Source organism: Lithobates pipiens, unplaced genomic scaffold (genome assembly GCF_037356315.1).
Source record: "Lithobates pipiens isolate NorthernLeopardFrog02 unplaced genomic scaffold, aLitPip1_a1.2 Scaffold_16, whole genome shotgun sequence".
Lineage (NCBI taxonomy): Eukaryota > Metazoa > Chordata > Amphibia > Anura > Ranidae > Lithobates > Lithobates pipiens.
In genome coordinates this window covers 557,384,987-557,405,787 of record NW_027507748.1, presented here as the reverse complement: position 1 = coordinate 557,405,787, position 20,801 = coordinate 557,384,987, and the positions used below count along the sequence as shown (strand labels likewise).

The following is a 20,801-nucleotide window of genomic DNA, read 5'->3' as shown; positions in this document are numbered from 1 at the left end:
TATTATGTAAAAGTTATTACATACGCAGCACAATCATTTCTTTATAGAAAAGGTGTCAGTTTGTCTGGACTCATTATAAAAGTAAACATCTGAGACTAAGACAGAAATGGCAAACATGGTAAAGCCATACACTGCTTGAATTTAGGCAGACCCCTAATAAAGCAGCTGAAATTTGCTTGGTGGATGGCCCTGTTGCCTCTTCCCACCTGCCCATTGTTTGATGTTTCACAAAATCAAAAGAGTAAGGTGGAAAATTGTAGGTTGAACAGCGGCTGGATCCAAACAGATGCAGTTGCTGTTTGGGTTTTCTCATAGCCTTTGCTGGGGAGTTCTACATGAAACAGCCACAGGGTGAGAGTTTGCCATTTGCGCGGTATAGCGTGGGTGGAGGAATCTATAGCTGCGTATGGTCAGCCTTATAGTGCTGGATAACGATAAGCTCAGGCGTGTTCACAAACAGCACATGCAGAGCCCGCCAGGAAGTCGGCACTGCCGCGCAATGGGGACAATGTTTCACTGCCTGTGACTGGCGCTGTGCAGTGCCGACTTCCTGGTGGGCTCTGCACGTGCTGTTTGTGAACACGCCTGAGCTCATCCTTAGTGCAGGAATAAAAATGTTTATATACTGTCTGCTATAGCATGCCTCAAGATAAAGTTATATATCCTCCACTGCCTCTAGGAAAACTGAGAAAATATGCACTTTGAGTGTGAAGGTGTGCTGCTACAATGTACAAAGTCCCACAACCAAAGGATAATTTTAATATTTCAAACATGGTATAAATTAATAAAATTAGGGATCCTTGAAAAGTTGGTACTGTTGGCAAAAAGTCAGGATTGTTTGCCATGGTCATTACTTCAGAGTGCAACCTGTCTGACCTTTGTATATTGATATGTAACGTGTTTGTTAAATGCTTATTGCTATAGTGGGTTCCTGGTACACTGCTCACACAAAATTAGGTTTGCCTAGTACTTGTGAATGGAGAAGTGATTTCCAGGATGGACATATGTTGTAGCTGATATGACCAAGAAGCAGATCCATTTTGGCTGACAAACTGATTCTATAGACAGCGCAGATCGTTCCTAAATAATAGATTCTGTTGAAACTGTCAGACATTGCAGTCTTGCAAAAAAGTGTACAGTTTGAACTAAACACTATAAAAGTGGTCAGTATTGGTGAACGTGCATCCAAACAAATGCCATGTTTGAGGTTTGGAAAAATACACACTGTAATGTAGCAATGTTTTAAGGTTGTGTCTCTATTACTGCATGTATGTATGTATGTATGTATGTAGATTGCACTGTAAGATCTTTTCAGGAAATTGTACTTGATGATCTTATCTAACACCAAGGTTAAAATGTTAAGAAATATTCTAAAAACACTTCAGAGGATGGTTGCACATGCAGACACAAATGAACTAAAAAAGATCTTCCTTGCAAAGGGCCCTTCTGTTAATACTAATACATATTAAGACTACCTAGACCTGCATATTTATAGCTATATAGGAGGAAGGGGGAAAGCAGAAAAACTTCCTTGGTGTTACCTTAGCATGGGAAAAACAATAGTGAATGGTTAGGACATACAATTAGTATGTGACCTGAGACTGCTTAAATGGTTAGTTCACCTTTACCAAAAATGCAGATAAGGAGTGTTTGTAGATAAAAACAAACTGCAGATTTGACTAACTTTGGATAATGCCCTTGCTATAGGTGCAGGCCATTTACATGCCGCATGAAGCTGGACCTAAACACTCCCAGAACATGCTAGGATGTTGCTACGACCCCTTTCACACCGAATGCGTTTTGCAGGCGCTATAGTGTTAGAAATAGCGCCTGCAATCCACCCTCAAACTGCTGCTCCATGGTCTCCAGTCTGAAAGCCCGAGGGCTTTCATACCAGAGAGGAGCGCTGGCAGGACATCAGGAAAAGTCCTGTCAGCAGCTTCTTTGGAGCGGTGAAGGAGTGTTGAGCTTACCGCTCCTCCACCGCTGCTCCCCATTGAAATCAATGGGGCAGCGCTGCAATACCGCCCCTCCAAAACGCCGCTATTGCGGCACATTGTGGGCGGTTATGACCGTTTATCGGCCGCTAACGGGGGCAAAAGCACCCCACTAGTGGCCAAAAAGCGCTGCAAATTCGACAGTAAAACGCCACTAAAAATAGCGGAGTTTTACTGCCAACGCTATGGGCGGCTTGGTGTGAAAGCCCTCTAAGGGTGGCCCAGCGTTTACTGTTCATCTCTCACAGCAGTGAGCCCTAAAACTCTGAGCTTAGAGCTATTGCATCAAGGGAGAGAGAGCGGATGTGAGTGGCGTTGAATCAGAGAAAGAGCTCTCTCTTGTGATGGTGAAGATGAACAATAATAGCTGGGCCTCGCTTAGCGATGTCCTAGTAATGTCCTGGGAGTTTGCAAGTCAGGTTTCAGAAGGTACGTAAATGACCTTCACCTATTGCAAGGGCATTATTCAATTTTGGTCAAAGTTGCATGGTTTGTTTTTATCTTCCTTACTTGCATAGGCAATTTTTCTGGTAAAGGTGAACTAATCCTTTAACCCCTTCCCACTGTCGCCCCCTGACCCTTTAAGAGGTTTTAAATGAGGCGGGCACTCTGAACTTGTGACCGTTTTGATTGGCTGTCACATGATCAGGAAGCTGCTGATCGCAAGTAGGCATCTGGAGCTTTCCGGTACCCTTGGTAACTGGGCTGGAAGCGCTCAAGGTGCGTGCTCTCAGTGCAGAAAGGTTTACATTTGGTATACATATATGTGGCCTTTCAGGTTAAAGTCCACCCACCAAGAGGCCACATATACATGTGACCGGTGGAAAGAGGTTAAAAAAAAATGCCTGTGGTGGCCTACCTGTAACTCATACACATAGGGATCATTGCCCAGTTCAACTAAAATCTGCCAGACCACACCAAGATCACCTTAACTGGCAATCATCTTATGTCTATAAAATCTAATAAAATATCCCCAATTAGGAATTCTCAGATCTCAATTATAATCCCATGTTAGAGCTAATATATATATATATATATATATATATATATATATATATATATATATATATATATATATATATATATATATATATTATTTTTTTTTTTTTTAGATGTCTGGTGAAGAGCCATTTTAATAAAATGAAATCCTGACAACAATAAAAAAAAAAAAAAAAAAAAACACACAAAAACCAACTGAGGCAGAAAGTATACCCAGAAAGTATTTTTTTTTAGGAGATGTGGAACAAAATACATTTAAAAAAATAAGAAGACTACATTACAAAATTGCAGTTGTTTCCAGAGAATGTGTAATTCATGGAATTTGAAATTTATATTACGCCATCTACAAGTTAAGGACAGCTGTAAAACAGCAACAATCAGTGACAACTATCAACAGGAATGGAAGAATTTGGATGAAATGTTTATTTGCAGTCACTGCAAATCAGTCAATGCAAGTGACAAACACTTACTGTGATGACAGTTTTCTTCATCAGAACCATCTCCACAATCATCAAACAGGTTACATCTGAAGTCGGATGTGATGCATTTGCTGTTTTTACACTGGAACTCCTGTTTTTCCGGGTCACAGATCTTTGGTTTGTGCAAGTCTGAATTGTAATAAAAATAAAAAAGAATCACATGCTTGTAGTTTATTCTCATTTCATTTTCTAGACATTATTTGTCTTTTCCTGTATAAAACTCAATAAAAAGATTGAACAAGAAAAAAAAAAAAAAAAAGAATACAAGATTAGTGGCATGCAATGTCTGCAACTGTATTTTACCATGGATTTATTAACATAAGATATGTACATATCATACACAGTTTGCAATAACAAGTGACATGTAAAGGATAATTACACTGAAAACAGATATTTCAGTATTAACTGGATTTTAACAAACCGAATCACATGCAGGCTTCTCATCTCTGTTGGTGGGACTCTACTTTAAAATTAAACCGCAGGGTTAAAACATTGAAAGGATGCGCTGCAAATGACCAAGTAAAACCTTGAACTTTGTGAATGCTGCTTAGCACCGCACCGCTCCTTTCCATGAGGCCATTAGCTCTCAATACATCTCATTAGGGATTAATAATAAAAATAGGGATTATGTCAAACCTGATCATATTAAATAATAGACAGTCTAATGTGGACTATGACCAAAAAACGATTTCAGGCTTTTATAAGTGCCACAGCAACAATGTACTCAAACTCAAAGCAATCTAGCACCCTACATGTATCTGGAAAGCAGGACTTCCCACTCACCACAATTCTCTTCATCTGTTCCATCTCCACAATTATCAGTCCCATCACAGACACGTGATGTGCTCAGACACACGCGGTCATTTCTGCAGCGGAACTGTCTGTACGGTGGACAGGGGAACTTCACTGGTAAAGACATCAACAAAAAACAGAGCAGATTGTCAGGAACAATAGGCAATAATGAAAATATTATTTTAAATCTAATCACTAATCAGGGAAAAGTCATTCTAAATGTTCTCTTTTAAATAATTCTATTAAGCCCATAGAGTGCATTGTGTTTGCACTGTCATGCATTGCATGTCAAGGCAACCATCAGACTTTATTTTTGTACATATTGTACATCTGAACGTACAGCTTAATGCATGGTTATACCACATCATTCTCTGAATCTAACCATCATGTCACAAAGGCACAGGACAAACCTAAAGGCAACTGGTATGACAAATGGCAGATGCCTGGTAGCACTGGTTGTATTATTTTGGCATACTCCATTTGCACGCTCACATTCCTGGGTACAGCAGACTGTTCAATATTGGCAATATGGTACTCACAACAATCCTCTGGTCTCTCGTCTGAATTGTCTCCACAGTCATCTTCTCCATCACATTTCCAAGCCAATGGTTTGCAGAGTGTGTTGTTACACTGAAACTCATCTAGGGGGCAGGTCCGGACAACTGAACAGATGCAAACACAATAGGTATCAAAACTTGAGCTGTAAAACCTTCAACCTTTTGTATTACTAACACCCAAACAAGTGTGAGAGGGATGATAATTATTCAATTATTCTTAATCACAGCAAAACTATTATTTTCATTATCTATCTATCTCTGAAGAAAAGTTCTGTCTCCAACAATAATGCATGCAACATCCCAGCTCTGAATACACCCACTGTACCATGAAATTTCTACTAATTTGGCTTAGAGACCCTGTCACATAACAAAAACTCTAGAAGTGTGCACCTAAATACTTATCTCCCCTGCGACCCAGCTCATTGCTGCTTCGGTCCTGAGAAATTGTACCCGGGAGTCTGGAGGGGAACCAATACTTCCAGAAGTGTCAGTCTCCTGGGTCAGGAGTCACTCAACTTCTAATACTTCACAGTGCCCCCCCCCCACCATGCACTGCTGCCAAGAAGCTGGAGTGGGCACTGGGAAATAGAAAGTGCAGGGTCTGAAGGCAGGCCAGAGTAGGGCTGGAGTCAGCTTCCAGAGTCTGCTGAATGCTGAGACCAGGTAAGGCGGAGACGAAGGGGGTTCTGTAGCTACACAAAGAGGTGCAGGATCTGTAGGAGGCGTTCTGACCTCCTCTCTACTTCTGACTGCCGAGATGGGGGGTGGTAGAGATGAACATCTCAGCAGCTGCATGGAGAAGTGCAGGATCTGTAGGAAGATTTCTGTCCTCCTCTCTGCTGCCGACTCCTGTCGAGGTGGAGATGATGGGGGGGTACAGCAGCTGCAGGAGATGCGCAAGGGCCACAATAAATGGCTTGGAGGACTGGATTTGGCCCACAGGCCTTGTGTTTGGCACATGTACTTTAGGAGACCCAGGAAACTGATCCTACTGAAAGTAATAAAAGTGGCAAAGGCAAGTCATCAGCTCAAGCAGGAAGCTCACTTCATTTCTAATTGTTACTTTTCTATACTCAAGGGGATAAAACAGGTATGTATTTTGCTACAAAAAAATATAAAGTGCAACAACACTGCTATATATAAAAATATAATATGCCTAGGTAATCACCCACAAAGAAATCCATATCCAAAACCAGTTTAGAGGCGCTCATGGGTCTTGCAGAGGAGAAAGATCAAAAACAGCAGCGTTTTCATTATCTACATTTCACTGAAGCTCACTCCATCTTTCTGGACTGAGACCAAGCTTCATCAAAACTTTGACAATAAAAACACTGCTATTTTTGTTCTTCCTCTTCTGTAAGACCGGTGAGTGCCTCTATACCAGTTTTGGAGATATATACAGCAGGTAAAATAAGTATTCCACATCTCACCATTTTTCTAGGTAAATGTATTTCTAAAGGTGCTATTGACATGAAATTTTCCCCAGCTGAGAGAAAGAGCCCGCTTAAATGAAGGGCATTTATTCCTTCTCTTGACGGGCAAGAGAGTACTTTTCCCACTTGAAATCTTTTGGATGTATTCATCCAAATCATCGCCAAATAGCTGCTTCCCATGAAAAGGAAAACCAGTCAGAAGCTTTTTGCATGGTGCTTTGGCTGACCAATTTTTTAACCACAGGATCCTATGCATGTGTATTAGCACAAGCGCATGGTGGGACACCTGGTAAATAGAATGTTTAATGGCGTCTATGGCAAAACATAATGCTCTTGGCAGTTAGGCCAAATCCCGGGCTTGTTTTACAGGAACCTCCTTAAGGGCCTGTCTAAACTGGTCCTTTCGGGACTGACAGATGCTTATTGCAGCGACTGCAGGCTGAGTTACGGCACCTGTCAAAGAAAAAGAGGATTTTAACAGGAATTCCAACCTTTCATCTGTTGGATCCTTACGCATTTGTGCATTGTCTACTGGACAAGTTAGACTTTTATTCACACTGGAAATCGCAGCGTCAACTGCTGGTACATTCCATCTTTTGGTGAATTTCTCCTCCATGGGATACATATAAATACATGTAAATCTTATGTAGGAAAATTTGTTTCTCTGTGTATCATTTGAGGCTGTTCACTACACTGGGTATAGGAGAGGGTTTACATCCACTTTAAGTATGTTACATAGGAGGTGAATACCGTCAACTGAAGAATATGTCATACTTAGAATGTTTTAACCCATTTTAGCAGAGGAAACACACAAGCAACATAGAGGGGTTGATTTGCTAAAGACCAATGATCGCTTTACAAATTTATTTGCACTCTGCAAATGGATTGTCCCACAGATTAGTGAATGAGGTGAAGCTTTGCTTATTTCCATCAACCAATTCTGTGCAAGCAAAAGTTTGCATTGTTTATTTTTTCCTTGCACATGATTAGGTAGTCTTTGGAAAGTGAAGATTTGTCACATTCATTAAGCTCTGGGGATAATTCCCTTACAAAGAACAACTCCACTCGCAAAGTGAACAGTCTACATGCTTTTAGTAAATCAACCCTAAAGTCTTTCATGCTAGGACAATCTACATATGAATTAATCACATACAGATCTTTAATTTAAAAAGGGCACGCTTACCTCTAGTACTGCAATTCAACTCATCACTTCCATCCATACAGTCAGAATCACCATCACAGGCCCAGCGGTGTGGAATACAGTGGCCATTTGAACATGGGAATTGGTCTGGTTCACACCTCAGCACGCAATCTTTCTGTTTTTAGACAACAGAGGAAATACTCTCAATTTGCTAAGTAAATTCAGCTACCGACTTGGTAATACAAGCACACTAGAGTGTCAACAAGCATCCCAATAATAATCAAAAGTCCGCTGTTTTAATGGTCTCCTATCTACCTGTATACTTTTATCAAACTACTAATCTCCAGGTCATCACGAAAAACAAACAGAAGGCCAAACTGGTACATTACTTTGGGCAAAATTCTGAAGTTTTACAGTAGTTGTGAGGTAAGTACCACAGTAACTAGGTAATAGAAATAATAACATTTTCATCATCATCAGCCTCTCCCATCCTCAGGAACTCCCTGCCCCAGTCTGTCCGATCAGCCCCTACCCTGTCCACCTTTAGGATATCCCTGAAAACTCATTTATTCAGGGAAGCCTATCCCACACCCACCTAACAACTGTCCCCGAGCCACCCCCATCAAATCATTCTCTGCAGCTATTACCTTTTGTACCACCACCCCCTCCCTTTAGAATGTAAGCTCTACGAGCAGAGCCCTCCTGTCCCTTCTGTATTGTACTGTAATTGTGTCCCCCCCCCCTTTATACATTGTAAAGCGTTGCGTAAACTGTTGGCGCTATATAAATTGTGTAGATTAATAATAATAATCATCATTTTTGGGACAGTTGCACCCTCTAGTGGTCGATTTCCAGTACTTCTCACATTACTAAAATAATCAGAGACATTGCAGACTTGCAAAATGTTAGCTGGTTGTCATTCTGATCCTCCAGCTTTAGTACTTTCTCAGCCACTGACCAAGAACAAACGTGCAGCCTTTAAATTTAAAACTCTATCAGCACATCACATCGGTGACTTAAAATATTGAAGTCATTGCAACCAAATAACTATCATTTCCAGAAGGAGAGATCATAATGAAAGCTTACATATTCAGTAACATTATATTTGTTAACAGGTGCTCACCTCATCTGAGCCATCAATGCAATCATGATCACCATCACACTTCCATCGACCAGCAATACAACGCCCATTGGCACAAGAAAATTCACTTTCTGAACATGGCCGCGGTGCTAAAAATTAAAGAGATGGGAAATGATGTTAGATTACCCATAGCAATATCACATATCTGTGCTAACTGGTAAGACTCCAATTACGTTTGCATCTACTAAAGTGAAAGAAAAGAGGAACGGTATTCTTAACTACAAATGAAAAACAAAGGATTTGGTATAGAAATAAGACAGGCTTGTACAAATCTTTCAGTACCATTCCTTAGAATCACTTAATTTTTCTTGTGTAACCCTTAGAAGTGTTCAAACTAAAGGTCAATTATCACCAGAGCAGCCTATGGAAGTGTGGTTAAACTACACTATGTTGCACCATGTCAAGGCAGCCCATTTGTTTGAATGGGCTTCCAAATTCACCACAAAGAATCTAAAATAGTACCTGCTGCATTTTTTCTAACACAGTGGACCACATCTCATGGTGGCACACAGCAGCACTGCAGAGGTGCATTGGAGTGCCATTCAAAATAAATGTAACTGCAGCACACCAACGTGCATAATCTGCATCACCAAACACGACCATTAAAGCTCAGCGTGTTTCCAGTTAAAACGATCTAAACACATTCCAAGTGCAGTTTGTTTTCTTTAGAAAGAGATCACAGCCTGTTGAAAGTCTATCCCTTGCCAGCATGATGCAGAAAAGGACCCTTGCTCTCTATGTGTAAGTTGTGGTATCTCTGCACAGTTCCTACATGCCGAGTCACACCTATAGCTCTACAAATCAGCAAAGCTCATGACCCTTTTTGACTGGAAAGCTTTGACTTAGCAGAGAGTGTGTCGGACCCCTGCAGAGGGACCACTGCTTTCACATAGAAAGCCAGGGTCTCTGCACACCTTTTTTCTTGATGCACCTGGACTGCATTTGGCAGATTTAAACTAAAGTTTAAGCTGGAGAGAGAACAGACAGGAAAGGTACATATGCCTAGTACATTACCAGAGATTTAATATATAAAAATGTGGAAGATTCAAAGTGGGTATTCACAAAAATGAAAATATGAATATAAAAATATAAAAGCATTAAAATGGCAGAAAAACTCTGGTAATGCACTAGGCATTTGCACCTGTCTGTTCCCTTTGTACTTGTTTTTGGAGTCCCGATCTTAGGAGCACTACATCAGCTGAGCATTCCAGACTGATGTCCATCTGTTGTCTAATATGGTCTATCGTATATTTTGAGGTAGACTAATGGTGGTGCTGAGTTTTCTCATATACAAAAAACTGCCAGGTTCATCATCTAGCAAGGATGAAAATATAAAGGTTCAGTGGACTGACAATATAATGTTATATGACTACCCAAACTACTACTACATTTTATATTAAGGAATATGACTGCCTTACTCACTGGTATCTATGTCAATTTTATGGAAAGTGGAAGAATTGGGGAGCTTCATGCAAGGATATCAAAAATGTTGGTCAACACTGTTTAATGCTGTCATCACCAACTTTTCTAGAAGAAAGCTCTTTATGCCATCTCCACTGTGTTACATTTTACATATGAACAGGTAAAACCCAACTCCAGCCAATACTATTTATTTTATCTTGAACAAGTCAGAAAGCTTTTTCCTGATTTCTATTGCTCACACCAAATAGAGAAAAATCTCAGCCACCACACGCCATAAAAAGCTCAGCATGTAATAAGTGATATCAGCCTCAGCCTAACTCCATTCCCAAACATGTTTCGTCCCACCCACTGGGCTGAGTCTAGTGCTATTGTGCTCCTGTTGAGGAGATTTCACCTCACTTCCTGTAAGGTCAGGAAGTGATGAAAAACTTCCAGTAAGGACAAGAAGTAATGAAAAATCTCCTCAATGTTAGTAGAGTGAGAAAGGGCTAGTACGTTTGATGATGGTTTTATGGTAGTCCCTACTTTCCTGTCTTAGTGAACGCATAAGCTCCTAATAAGGTTGAAATAAACTTACTGAAGATACAGTATGTTTAAAAATGTATGTCATAATAATTGAAAAATATGCAGTACATCGCTTTCAATCATGCACATTTACCTCTCTTTGTCTCTTTAAAACACTAAGGCCGCGTACACACGACCGGACTTTTTGACAGCAAAGGTCCGACGGAGCGAGTCCTTCGGACAATTCGATCTTGTGTGGGCTCCATCGGACCTTTGCTTGCCAAAAATCCGTCAGACTTTAGAAATAGAACATGTTTTAAATTTTTCCACCAGAACACCGCCGGACCAAGAAATCCGTTTGTGTGTATACTGGTCCAACAGACAAAAACCGACGCTAGGACAGCTATTGGCTACTGACTATGAACTTCCTTATTCTAGGCCAGTCGTACGTCATCACGTTCAAATCCGCCAGACTTTGGTGTGATTGTGTGTGGCCAAGTCCGTTCATTCGGAAAGTCCGTCGGGACTCCGCCGAAAGTCCGTCGGAAAGACCGTCGGACCTAGTCCCTAGAAAAGTCTGGTCGTGTGTATGCGGCATTAGAAAAAAAAAAAATACCAGTGGATTTGCTACATATCTATGTAGCTCCTAACTTACTGTACTGACCTGAAAACACTACCTTTGCTACACTCAAATTCCAAGCAGTGTTGTCAGTCCCGAGTTCTCCTCTGCTGGAGTACAAAACACCACCCGCTTACACTTTGGTGAGGAGAACGGGAAGTGTCCTATAGTCCAGCAGAGAACAACTCCAGTAATGCTGCTTAAGAATCCAGTGATCCAGAGGCAAAGTTGACTGCATACTGCAGGAATTTTGGAGTTTATTTTGTTGCAGGATTAGCAGCTACTTTTCTAGGGATATGTGCATGTCCTGCAGATAGATACTGCATTTGTTTATATTTTGTCCAGACCTAAATTTCAAGTACAGACTAGTCCTACTGCATATACATCAGCATGTACATTTGAATAGAAAACACACATATCAATACTTTGGTCTGTATACACAATCCATTATTCCTGTCCTGGGATTTCAGGAGACATGCTTGGATCACAATACAACAGAAGGAGAGAGCAGGCCAGGAAGCATATAGCAAGGGGAGGGAGCAGCATGGTTAGTCATGTTAAATGTAAAGACTGTTCTGCACCTACCTCTGGATGCCCCCAGGGACGACAGTGTTAAAATGGAGAAAAACATAACATGAGGTGAAATGGAACCAACACAAGTACACATGTGAGAACAAAAGGTGAGCTTCTATGCTGAAACAAAACTTGTACGTGCCCCAGACAGATGGGTTAAGGAAAAATGGTGTCAACAACAGGAGCATGTGATGCAATGAGAAAGCAAGATAACCTGAAACAGGAGGAAATCGGACAGACTTCTAGAAATCAGATCTCTGTTTCATGTATCATAATGACAGAAAAATTAAAAACATTATTCATACCACCCTGAATCCAACTTTTCTTATTAACCGCAAACTAGGAAAATCAAAAGGCGTGGACATGACTGGTTGATGCAGCCACACATCCACTTCTACACATAGAATTAAGGTTAATTATTTAGGCCCCTTGAACATGCACTTAATAATTTACTGATGTTTATATGCAGGATCTTAATAGCAGAAAAATCCTGAAAAAACATAAGTTATGTCACATAAAGATCTACCAGAGCTATCAGTGTTGTAATTTATGCCCCTGCATACTTCCATATACAAACATATGTGTGTAAATTACTGCAGCATTTTTTTATGGCTCTGAACACATTTCTGCAACTTTATACAGCTGTATGCATTGTCCCATAGACAACAATGCCCCTGTGTTCAGATCTGTAAGAACAAACTGATGGCTACAAACACAGTGTGTTTTTTTTTAAGCCTGTGTGAAAGAGGCTTTAAGCTGGCCATAGATGAATTGAATCGGATGGTTCAGCCGGGACTGGCCAAGATTCAACCCATCTATGGACAGACAGGTTGTACTGAATTGATCCATCAATCCATCAGATTTTTTGCATGTGATTTTTGCAGACGGCGCTATTTTCTTTACTTCAACCCATGGTTACAAAAATTGCATCATAACTTGCATTAGAGTGGGTCAGGTTAAGTCTTAAGTGTAGAATCAGGTTGATTATTTGGAAATGTATAGTAAAAGAATGCCACTCAATCTGCTGACAACTAATATTTAGTCTCCCTTTTACAATATAAATGACTGAGCTGGTTAGCAGTAAATGACAATTGAATGCAGGCAAGATGGACATACTGCAGGTCTCCTCATCAGAGTTGTCACCACAATCATTGTCGTAGTCACACTGCCAGCGGCCAGGGACGCAGCGGTTGTTCTTGCAGCGGAACTGATAAGGTTCACATGTTCGCTCATCTGGGATTAAACAAAAACAATCTCTATTTACGGTGTGTCCCCAACAGACAGGAATAACGTCAGAATTGTAGCAAAAGGATCTTATGAATGTGTTGGTGATTCAAAAACGTATCATACCGCATTCTTCTTTGGGTTCATCTGAGCTATCTCCACAGTCATCTTCACCGTCACATTTCCAGCGTGCGGGGATGCATCTCCCAGAGTCCTTACACCTGAACTCATCCACTCCGCAAGTCATTTGAGCTGCAGAGCAAAACACCAGAAAGTGACTCAACAAAGACTGCCACATACAGGTGACACAAACATCCAGTGTGTTCTAATGCCCACCACAGGGGCTGAAACGGTGCTTTGAGCAAAACTGCTCAGAGGACCATTGAGGACAACAAAAAAACAGTATCTGCCCATAATGCAGGCTTTGGCGCTGCAGCTCCAGCTGTTATGATTGGCTGCCCTGGGAGAACCCCCTGTTTGGAAGTACAATAAAATGGAATTTTGAAAAAAAATAAACATGCACAGGATACATATACGCACTGTATGAGCCCTATAGATTGTACATATTGAAACTCCATTATCAAAAGTATTCACAAAATTGATATGAAAAAGAAGCAATTTTATAAGAATGGAACAGGCTGAACACAGACAGAATACTTACTGAGAACAATGAGCAGCAGTCACATAAATGCCAGACCCACTGCAGCTATTCCCCCCCATGAGTGTTTGACTAAGGAAACACGCAATAGGCAGAAGAGATTTTCAATATCCCAGTGAGAGATAACAAGCACTTCTGATGCTCATTATTGCACAGAAGTTCACCTTACATGCTGACTATTGGAAGTGATGATTATAAAGCTTGTCTGTGTATGGCTGACTATATGCACATACTATGTGTATATTACTATTTGTCAGCAGCTACTTTTCTTTAAGTTTACCCTGGTTTACAGTTACCCAGAGTAAAGCTGTCCCCTTCATGTATTTAAAGCCCAACTCCAGGTTTTGTGTTAATTTGGGCCAAGCTGGTTTAAACAACATTTTTCCATTACTAAGAAATGCGGCCGCATCCTCCTTAAAATTAAAATCATACATTAATACGCCTACCTGTTCTGAAATTCGCCACAGTGGATTCCTAATTCATTTATCACTCAACCTAACTTCCTGTTGGGATCCCAACCTCCGTACTAAATAGACCACGCACAGACAGCCCCCCCTACAGAGGGGACTGGCTATGCCATATAGAGATAAATATTTTCTCACCAACCAGTTGGTGACTGTGCATTGGTGGCTGAGCCCAGACACCTCTAACTTATTCACTGTACCGGGGTGCAACAATAAGTTGAGGCCCTACAATCGCGGTTATGCAGGGGCCCTTACCAGTTAACACCTTCTATGATGGCTACCAGGTCTGGAAAGTGGGGTTATACAGTGACTCTCAGTCCAGAAACACTCTTTCTCCCCATACCCCATTTTGGAAAAATCCCTCCTTTGCCTGATTTTTCACTTATCCTGGACTATTTCACAAATAGTGGTTAATCATACTTTAATTGCGTTCCCCAGCCTTTGCATGACCTACAATATACCAGCCTTTTACTAATTCTGATATCTGCAGCTTTCCCATGCCTTCAACTCCTAATTTCGTACTCTGAAACTTTGTTTAGCATGATCTTACCTTGAAGCTCTGCTTAGGACCCCTGATCTGGAAAGACAACCTTGACTCTATATAATCACCTGATAATGGCTCATCTCCCCAATTTATCCTCTCTCAGACAAAAGTGGCTTTGAGATGGCATAGATCTGGATGCTGAGGACTAGGAGGATATATGAGACATTCAATGTAAACAGCTTGTGTCTATCAGGGCTTGGCTCATCCAGTTTAAGATCTTTGACAAGGCTCACTTCACCCCACACAAAATTCATAAGACTGATTCGACCATACCCCCGGCCTGTTGGCTCTCTCCACAGAAGACTCATATCATGTGTTTTGGATAAGTTGAGCTACCGTGCAATAATGGGGAGAGCTCATTTCCACAAATACTACTATAGTTACCCCCTTCTCTCCCACTACAAAAATATGTCTCTTGGGACAGGTGGAGCATTTCGTTCCCACTGTTGCAGAGAGCACACTCTTAGGACTTCTGCTCTTCTATGCTAGGAAGGTGATCACCTTTTCCTGGAAACAGCCATCTCCACATTCTATTCAATTTTGGGAACAATTGGTTAATACCAGTTTACCGTTGTACAAGGACACTTATGCCAATAGGAAAAGTATATGGAGATTCAAGTTTGGGTGAGGTGGATTGAAAACATCTCTCCCAAAATAATGTATCGCATTAACCTTTTTGTTTCATCTACAAACTTGCCTTAGTATGAGGCAGGCAATCTGAGGGTACCAACTGATCATTGAGCGATTCTCCATGCATCCTGTTTACTAAGCGTGAGCACATCTGCTTTTTCTTTTGTTTTTTTTAGGTTCTGTTTTGCTAAGTTCAACACTTGTGTATGTACCTGCACTGCACTAGGGGCTTTGTCCTCATAGGCTGCACCGCAGCTGCATGGTCTTGTACTTACAGTATGTTGTTGGTGCACAGCTGATGCTCCCCTGTGAGGGATGCGCCATGCTATTGGTATTCTTTTTATTATACCAATGTTTGGTAACATTTTTTTAAAAATCTCAACATAAAAAAAAAAAAAAAGAAACGCGCCCACTGTCACAGCTGTATGTGCTGCACGTAGCTGTTACTACACACAGAGCTTTGTCCTGGCAGCAGTGAGACTTCCCAATTTGTGCTCGATCGAACTTTATTCGGGCTGAGCCCTGCTCAGTAAATAACAGAAAGCCTTATGTTTTATGACTGAATAACAGGCTTCCCTTGAATGACTAAGGTCGAGATTGTGATGTCATATGCCCACCTCTCCACCTCGCCCAATCAGAGAAAGACTTGTATTCATACAAGGCTTCCTGTGACTGCTGAGCAGTGCTCAGCTTGATTAGATTTTGTTCCGGCAGGAAATAGGAAGTCTCTGTAGCGCTGCGCTGGAACACAGCATTGTATACTGTACATGAGATGATACTATACATATTTATGCAGTGCTGACAGCAGCCATATTTCTTGGCAGCTTGGCCTAAACAAACTATGTAAAGTAACACAAAACCTGGAGTTAGCGGTTTAAAAGCCCAAGATTGAATGCTATGGACAACTTCCCCAGATTTGAGCCAGGCTGTATGACTCCCTCTCATGATCATTTTGAAATGATGTCACAAAAGCCAAATTCCTTACTGCAGTTATCAGGCTCGTCAGATGCATCCACACAATCGTTGTCCCTGTCACACACCCAGACACGGGGGATACACCGCTTGTTGATAGCACACTGAAACTGATTTGGAGCGCAGGTGACTTCAGCTGGAAAAAAAAAAAGGATTGACATTATTTAAGCTTAAACAGGTTAAAGCTGGCCATGCACAGATTTATTTTGTTTAGCTTGCAGGCTGAACAAAAGAATTCTAACAGATTATTCCATCCATGTTCAACGGCGCACATAGATAATTCTCCTAGGACAGCTATATATTTCGAAAGTTGGTACCCGTGGCCATCAGCAGATCAGCAAATGAGCTGTTGTGCTGCGCATGCACAGTACATGCTGGGCACTATCCAATGGGGGGCATTTCTCAACAGAACATCGGCAAGGTCACCCACTGATAAAATTTCAGATGATTCAGAGGAAAATGGACAAAATTTGATCAGTGTCCCGCCAGTTTTAATTAAGCAACAAAAAGATTATGCCGATAAAAATAACAAAAATCTACATGAAATCAGAGGTTACTCTGATTATATATACAGTGGATATAAAACGTCTACACACCCCTGTTAATATGTCAGGTTTCTGTGATGTAAAAAAATTAGACAAAGATAAATCATTTCAGAACTTTTTCCACCTTTTAATGTGACATATAAACTGTATAACTCAATTGAAAAACAAACTGGGGGGGGGGGGGGTAAAAAATAAATAAATAAATAATAATGTAGTTGCACAAGTGTGCACACCCTCTTATAACTGGGGATGTAGCTGTGTTCAGAATTAAGCAATCACATTCAAACTCATGTTAAATAGGAGTCAGTACACACCTGCCATCATTTAAAGTGCCTCTGAATAACCCAAATAAAGTTCAGCCATTTTAGTAGGTCTTTCATGACATTTTCTTAAGCCCCATACACACTGTCAGTTTTTCTGCTGAGTTTTTCCTTCAGATTTACCAAAACCATATAATATGAGGTCAAACCTTAGGAGTTTCAATTTGTATGCAATCAGGCAGGCCCTTGTACTACATGGTTTTGGTAAATCTGAAGGAAAAAGTCAGCAGAAAATCTGATAGTGTGTATGGGGTTTTATTTGCATCCTACAGCAAAAGCCATGGTTTGAATCGAGCTTCCAACGTATCAGAGGGATCTCATTGTTAAAAGGTATCATTCAGGAGAAGGGTACAAAAGGAGTTTCCTAGGCATTAGATATACCACGGAACACAGTGAAGACAGTCATCATCAAGTGGAGAAAATACGGCACAACAGTGATATTACCAAGAACCGGACGTCCCGCCAAAATTAATGAAAAGACCAGAAGAAAACTGGTCAGGGAGGCTGCCAAGAGGCCTACGACAACATTAAACAAGTTGCAGGAATACCTGGCAAGTACTGGCTGTGTGGTACATGTGACAACAATCTCCCCTATTCTTCATATGTCTGGGTTATGGGGTAGAGTGGCCTTTTCTTATGAAGAAAAACATCCAAGCCTGGTTAAATTTTGCAAAAACACATCGGAAGTTTCCCAAAAGCATGTGGGAAAATGTGTTATGGTCTGATGAAACCAAGTTTGAACTTTTTGGTCATAATTCCAAAAGATATGTTTGGTGCAAAAAACACTGCACATCACCAAAAGAACACCATATCCACAATGAAGCATGGTGGTGGGGCTGTTTGTCTTTATCTGGAACAGGGGCCTTCGTCAGGGTAGAGGGAATTATGAACTGTTCCAAATACCAGTTAATATTGGCACAAAACCTTTAGGCTTCTGCTATAAAGCTGAACATGAAGAGGAACTTCATCTTTCAGCATGACAACGACCCAAAGCATACATCCAAATCAACAAAGGAATGGCTTCACCGGCAGATGATTAAAGTTTTGGAATGGCCAGCCAGAGCCCAGACCTGAATCCGATTGAAAATCTGTGGTGTGATCTGAAGAGGGCTGTGCACAGGAGATGCCCTCACAACCTGACAGATTTGGAGTGTTTTTGCAAAGAAGAGCGGGCAGATATAAAAGTCAAAGTGTGCCATGCTGATAGACTCATACCCAAAAAGACTGAGCGCTGTAATAAAAATGAAGGTGCTTCAACAAAGTATTAGTTTAAGGGTGTGCACACTCATGCAACCATATTATTTTATTTTTCCTTCCGTCCACCTAAAAGATTTCAGTTCTGAAATTATTTATCTTTATTTCATTTTTTTTACATCACAGAAACCTGACATTTTAACAGGGGTGTGTAGATTGTTTTTATCCATTTGTGTGTATATATATATATATATATATATATATATATATATATATATATATATATATACATATATATATATATATATACACACACATATATATATATATACACACACATATATTATATACACAGTGCCTTGCGAAAGTATTCGGCCCCCTTGAACTTTTCAACCTTTTGCCACATTTCAGGCTTCAAACATAAAGATATAAAATTTTTATTTTTTGTGAAGAATCACCAACAAGTGGGACACAATTGTGAAGTGCAACGAAATCTATTGGATTTTTGAAACTTTTTTAACTAATAAAAAAATGAAAAGTGGGGCGTGCAAAATTATTCGCCCCCCTTGCGTTAATAGTTTGTAGAGCCACCTTTTGCTGCGATTACAGCTGCAAGTCGCTTGGGGTATGTCTCTATCGGTTTTGCACATGGAGAGACTGAAATTCTTGCCCATTCTTCCTTGCAAAACAGCTCGAGCTCAGTGAGGTTGGATGGAGAGCGTTTGTGACCAGCAGTTTTCAGCTTTCCACAGATTCTCGATTGGATTCAGGTCTGGACTTTGACTTGGCCATTCTAACACCTGGATACGTTTATTTGTGAACCATTCCTTTGTAGATTTTGCTGTATGTTTGGGATCATTGTCTTGTTGGAAGATAAATCTCCGTCCCAGTTTCAGGTCTTTTGCAGACTCCAACAGGTTTTCATCCAGAATGGTCCTGTATTTGGCTGCATCCATCTTCCCCTCAATTTTAACCATATTCCCTGTCCCTGCTGAAGAAAAGCAGGCCCAAACCATGATGCTGCTACCACCATGTTTGACAGTGGGGATGGTGTGTTGAGGGTGATGAGCTGTGTTGCCTTTACGCCAAACATATCGTTTTGCATTGTGGGCAAAAAGTTCGATTTTGGTTTCATCTGACCAGAGCACCTTCTTCCACATGTTTGGTGTGTCTCCCAGGTGGCTTGTGGCAAACTTTAGATGAGACTTTTTATGGATATCTTTGAGAAATGGTTTTCTTCTTGCCACTCTTCCATAGAGGCCAGATTTGTGCAGTGTACAACTGATTGTTGTCCTATGGACAGACTCTCCCACCTCAGCTGTAGTTCTCTGCAGTTCATCCAGAGTGATCATGGGCCTCTTGGCTGCATCTCTGATCAGTCTTCTCCTTGTCTGAGCTGAAAGTTTAGAGGGACGGCCAGGTCTTGGTAGATTTGCAGTGGTCTGATACTCCTTCCATTTCAAAATGATCGCTTGCACAGTGCTCCTTGGGATGTTTAAAGCTTGGGAAATCTTTTTGTATCCAAATCCGGCTTTAAACTTCTCCACAACAGTATTACAGACCTGCCTGGTGTGTTCCTTGGTCTTCATGATGCTCTCTGCGCTTTCAACAGAACCCTGAGACTATCACAGAGCAGGTGCATTTATACAGAGACTTGATTACACACAGGTGGATTCTATTTATCACCATCAGTCATTTAGGACAACATTGGATCATTCAGAGATCCTCGCTGAACTTCTGGAGTGAGTTTGCTGCACTGAAAGTAAAGGGGCCGAATAATTTTGCACGCACCACTTTTCAGTTTTTTATTTGCTAAAAAAGTTTAAAATATCCAATAGATTTCGTTCCACTTCACAATTGTGTCCCACTTGTTGGTGATTCTTCACAAAAAAATTAAATTGTATATCTTTATGTTTGAAGCCTGAAATGTGGCAAAAGGTTGAAAAGTTCAAGGGGGCCGAATACTTTCGCAAGGCACTGTATATATAAATATACATATCTATCTATATCTCTATAGAGATATATCTATAAAACAATATACAGTAGGACATGGATCAGCACCACTCAAGTGTTGAAAATACATTTAATATCCTAACACAAAATCCAATGCACTCTGCTTTACCAAAATAAAAGAAAGCTAAAAAAGGAAAGAAAATGCTTCAGGAGATATTTAATAACATTTGAGTCAAATAGAAAATATAGCGATAACGCACAGGGTTACATAATTACATAATAGGTGAGGTTGAAAAAAGACACAAGTCCAACCTATGTATGTGATTATAGGTCAGTCAGTATTATGCTGTATATCCCTGTATGTTGTGGTCGCTCAGGTTTATATTCTTACAATCCCTGTAATAAAAGCAGTAAATGGTATAAAGCCATGTTTCTGCTTTGCATACTGTGGGAGAACCAGAATATCTAGAGGCAATTTTTTGATATTAGCTTACAATTCATTGTACATGAAGACAAAGTTCCAGCCCAGACACCTATAAATTTGGGATATATTAATAGTTTCATTCCTGTAGTCTCTGTCCTATATATGTAGGCTTTCTGCATGAATATAAATGTAATGAATTTAAGGAAGGAGATCAAG

At 40.6% G+C, this 20,801-nt stretch overlaps 1 protein-coding gene across 1 annotated transcript in view; it reads right to left on the bottom strand.

Annotated features, from left to right (window-relative positions):
- Positions 1–20,801, bottom strand: part of LRP1 (LDL receptor related protein 1) — a 475,004-nt gene that overhangs the window by 38,070 nt on the left and 416,133 nt on the right. Inside the window, 8 exon segments of the mRNA XM_077483570.1 lie at positions 3,467–3,604; positions 4,259–4,381; positions 4,807–4,929; positions 7,441–7,573; positions 8,522–8,628; positions 12,774–12,890; positions 13,008–13,133; positions 16,163–16,285. Of these exon segments, the coding sequence (XP_077339696.1) occupies positions 3,467–3,604; positions 4,259–4,381; positions 4,807–4,929; positions 7,441–7,573; positions 8,522–8,628; positions 12,774–12,890; positions 13,008–13,133; positions 16,163–16,285 (990 nt within the window).